Source organism: Sinocyclocheilus grahami, unplaced genomic scaffold, assembly GCF_001515645.1.
Source record: "Sinocyclocheilus grahami isolate Dianchi unplaced genomic scaffold, SAMN03320097.WGS_v1.1 scaffold527.1, whole genome shotgun sequence".
NCBI lineage: Eukaryota > Metazoa > Chordata > Actinopteri > Cypriniformes > Cyprinidae > Sinocyclocheilus > Sinocyclocheilus grahami.
This window is the reverse complement of record NW_015505706.1, coordinates 729884-732211: the sequence shown is the minus strand read 5'-3', so window position 1 is coordinate 732211 and position 2328 is coordinate 729884. Positions and strand designations below refer to the sequence as shown.

General features: G+C 37.5%; 1 protein-coding gene and 1 long non-coding RNA gene across 2 annotated transcripts in view; both read left to right on the top strand.

Annotated features, from left to right (window-relative positions):
• Window positions 1–459, top strand: LOC107555239 (uncharacterized). The gene is made up of 3 exons (XR_001605145.1): window positions 1–24; window positions 106–178; window positions 256–459. It is a non-coding gene; the product is annotated as an uncharacterized lncRNA (long non-coding RNA).
• The window catches only part of LOC107555202 (zona pellucida sperm-binding protein 4-like), a 5383-nt gene that overhangs the window by 1322 nt on the left and 1733 nt on the right, over window positions 1–2328 (top strand). Inside the window, exons 7-8 of the mRNA XM_016237922.1 lie at window positions 106–178; window positions 256–328. Of these exons, the coding sequence (XP_016093408.1) occupies window positions 106–178; window positions 256–328 (146 nt within the window). The remainder of the gene's footprint in view (window positions 1–105; window positions 179–255; window positions 329–2328) is intronic.

Below are 2328 nucleotides of genomic sequence, written 5' to 3'. Positions count from 1 at the left end.
TCACTGGCTCCTCTGCAGGAAACTGTATGCCCCCCCCCCCCCCTACTTGAACCTTTAATTTTACTCCTTATAGATTCTGTGACTTGACCCTCTTTCCTCCATCAGATCTTCATCCACTGTAGTACTGCGGTGTGCCATCCATCTTCTGGCTCCTGTGAGCAAAGCTGCGGCAGGAAGAGTGAGTTCTTGGCTTAATGTGACAAGAGGAACTGAGATTTTTATAGTTGGCCTTCACGCTTCTAATTTTTCTTTCAGGAAGGGACACTAATGTCAAGACCATCTCTAGTGAGCAGACTGTGGTTTCTAGTGGAGGAGTTACTCTGATCATGTAAATCTAGTGGTTTTAATAAGCTTTTTTACTTGGCAAGGTCTGTTATTGTATTGACCTTGCAGAGTCTCATGTTACATTATGTACGCAGTTTGTTTCTTGGTGTACACTATTAAACTAACTTTCCAGTACCTTTTGTAAGGTCATTGTTTTCATGTGTGTGTGTATATATATTTAAATGTTTTTCACTCTGAGTCAGAACAGCCGGCTTTGTAGTTTCCTCTACCAGGCTCAGGAAACAGTCCTAACAAAAATGCACTGTTACTTTACATGGTTAAAATTAAGAACAGATACTGCCAAATACTTCATATAACGTAGACTGACCATCTTCCGTACATTTTTCGCTATTCGCCGCACGTCAGCGACCGCTCCTCCGTTATTGAAAGACAGGCAAGCATGTTTGTGATCATTCTCTGGGGGAATACCCATTATACAGTCCACACTTTGATGTCTTTAGGACCAATAGTTTGAGGAAAGTGGGGAAAAAGTACCGCCTCCTCCAGTGTACGGACGATGATAAGGGTTAACTGTTCCGTACTGCGCATAACTTGATTTTATCGGCGAAAATGTACATTTAACTGATCAGCTGGGAGTTGTTTATTTATTTTAACTGAAGAAACCATTATTTAAATAAAGATGAGTACCTCCTTATTTGATTAAAATTGTTTGTTAATTGCTGCTTTAATAAAGGACCTTGCGAGTTAGTCATGATTGTGTCATGATAATTATGGCATGTGAGTTAAGCATGAACCATGTAAAACGTTAGAGAATAACATTTCCATATCTTTCTGAAGACAATAGGAATATAAACATCACTGCATGCAGGATGATGGGCAAACTGCGTCTGTGCTGACCGATGTGCTGCCTGTCTCAGGCGAGAGTGGCGCTAATGTAACCCTTGTTTTTGTTTAATGTGTTGCTTTATGGATGTTTTGACGTTTTAAATATAATCTGGCGGTTTTTTGATGATCCCGGATGATCACTAACGCTCACTCAGTCAGTCAGCGCCGAGTCTTCTGAGGGACACACTTATTCTAATCTCACACACTATTTAGGATGGATAGTATGAACATTGAGACGCAGGGTTTGTTTCTGAATGAATCAGTCGTCTGAATGAATCATTCGAATCTCAATTACTCTAACATCACCTTTAGCTACTGGCGGTTTCATTTTTACATTTCGACTTTTTGTTCATGTTTTTGATTGTTTCAAATATCAGTATTCAACGTTTTTGTTAAAAAGGCTTATTTTATGCTATTGCAAGCTCATTTTGTAAATCTAAAGCTATTCATTTTAGTTATAGACAAGTGCAAACTGGGTGCTTAATGCAAATGTAATTGGCCACATTTACAAAATCAGGTGATTATGTTTCGCCCATCTATGCAAATATGATATTAGAAAATCAAACTATTTAGATTAGACATGCATATTATGGTGCTTTAGGGCAGTTATTTACTTCAGCGTTAGTTTTTTGTATTATTTATGTTTTATACATATTGTGAGAACTAGGCTTTTATCATATATCCTGACTCAAATACTGTGTTTCTATCAGCAAACACTGAGAATAAAGAGAGATGATCTGCTGATGATCTGAATGTCTTGTTGAATGAGTGTTGATCGTCTGAGGCTCATCAATATTAACAGAGCTGCTGAAAAGACTCTTTATTTCATGTCAATAGCTCCTGTTTTCTCCTCATTTATTATGCTGATGTCTTCAGATCTCCTGTGAATGGACACTTAAAGCTAAAACAGTGTCAAAGGCTTGCAACTGATTATTTTAACAGAACAATTCAACAGCTCAACAATAAACCAGGAGAAAACATGAGATCAAGCATGAGAACTTGCAGCAGAGCACATTATTATTATTTTACATCTGATTATTTTATTTACTTCTAAACAACTCTTCAGTTGCGCCTAAATCAGTCGTTCTGACAGTTATCACGTTTTTGACAATTCTGCAGGATGGGATACATTTTTAGCTTATTTACTGCTTAAATTAT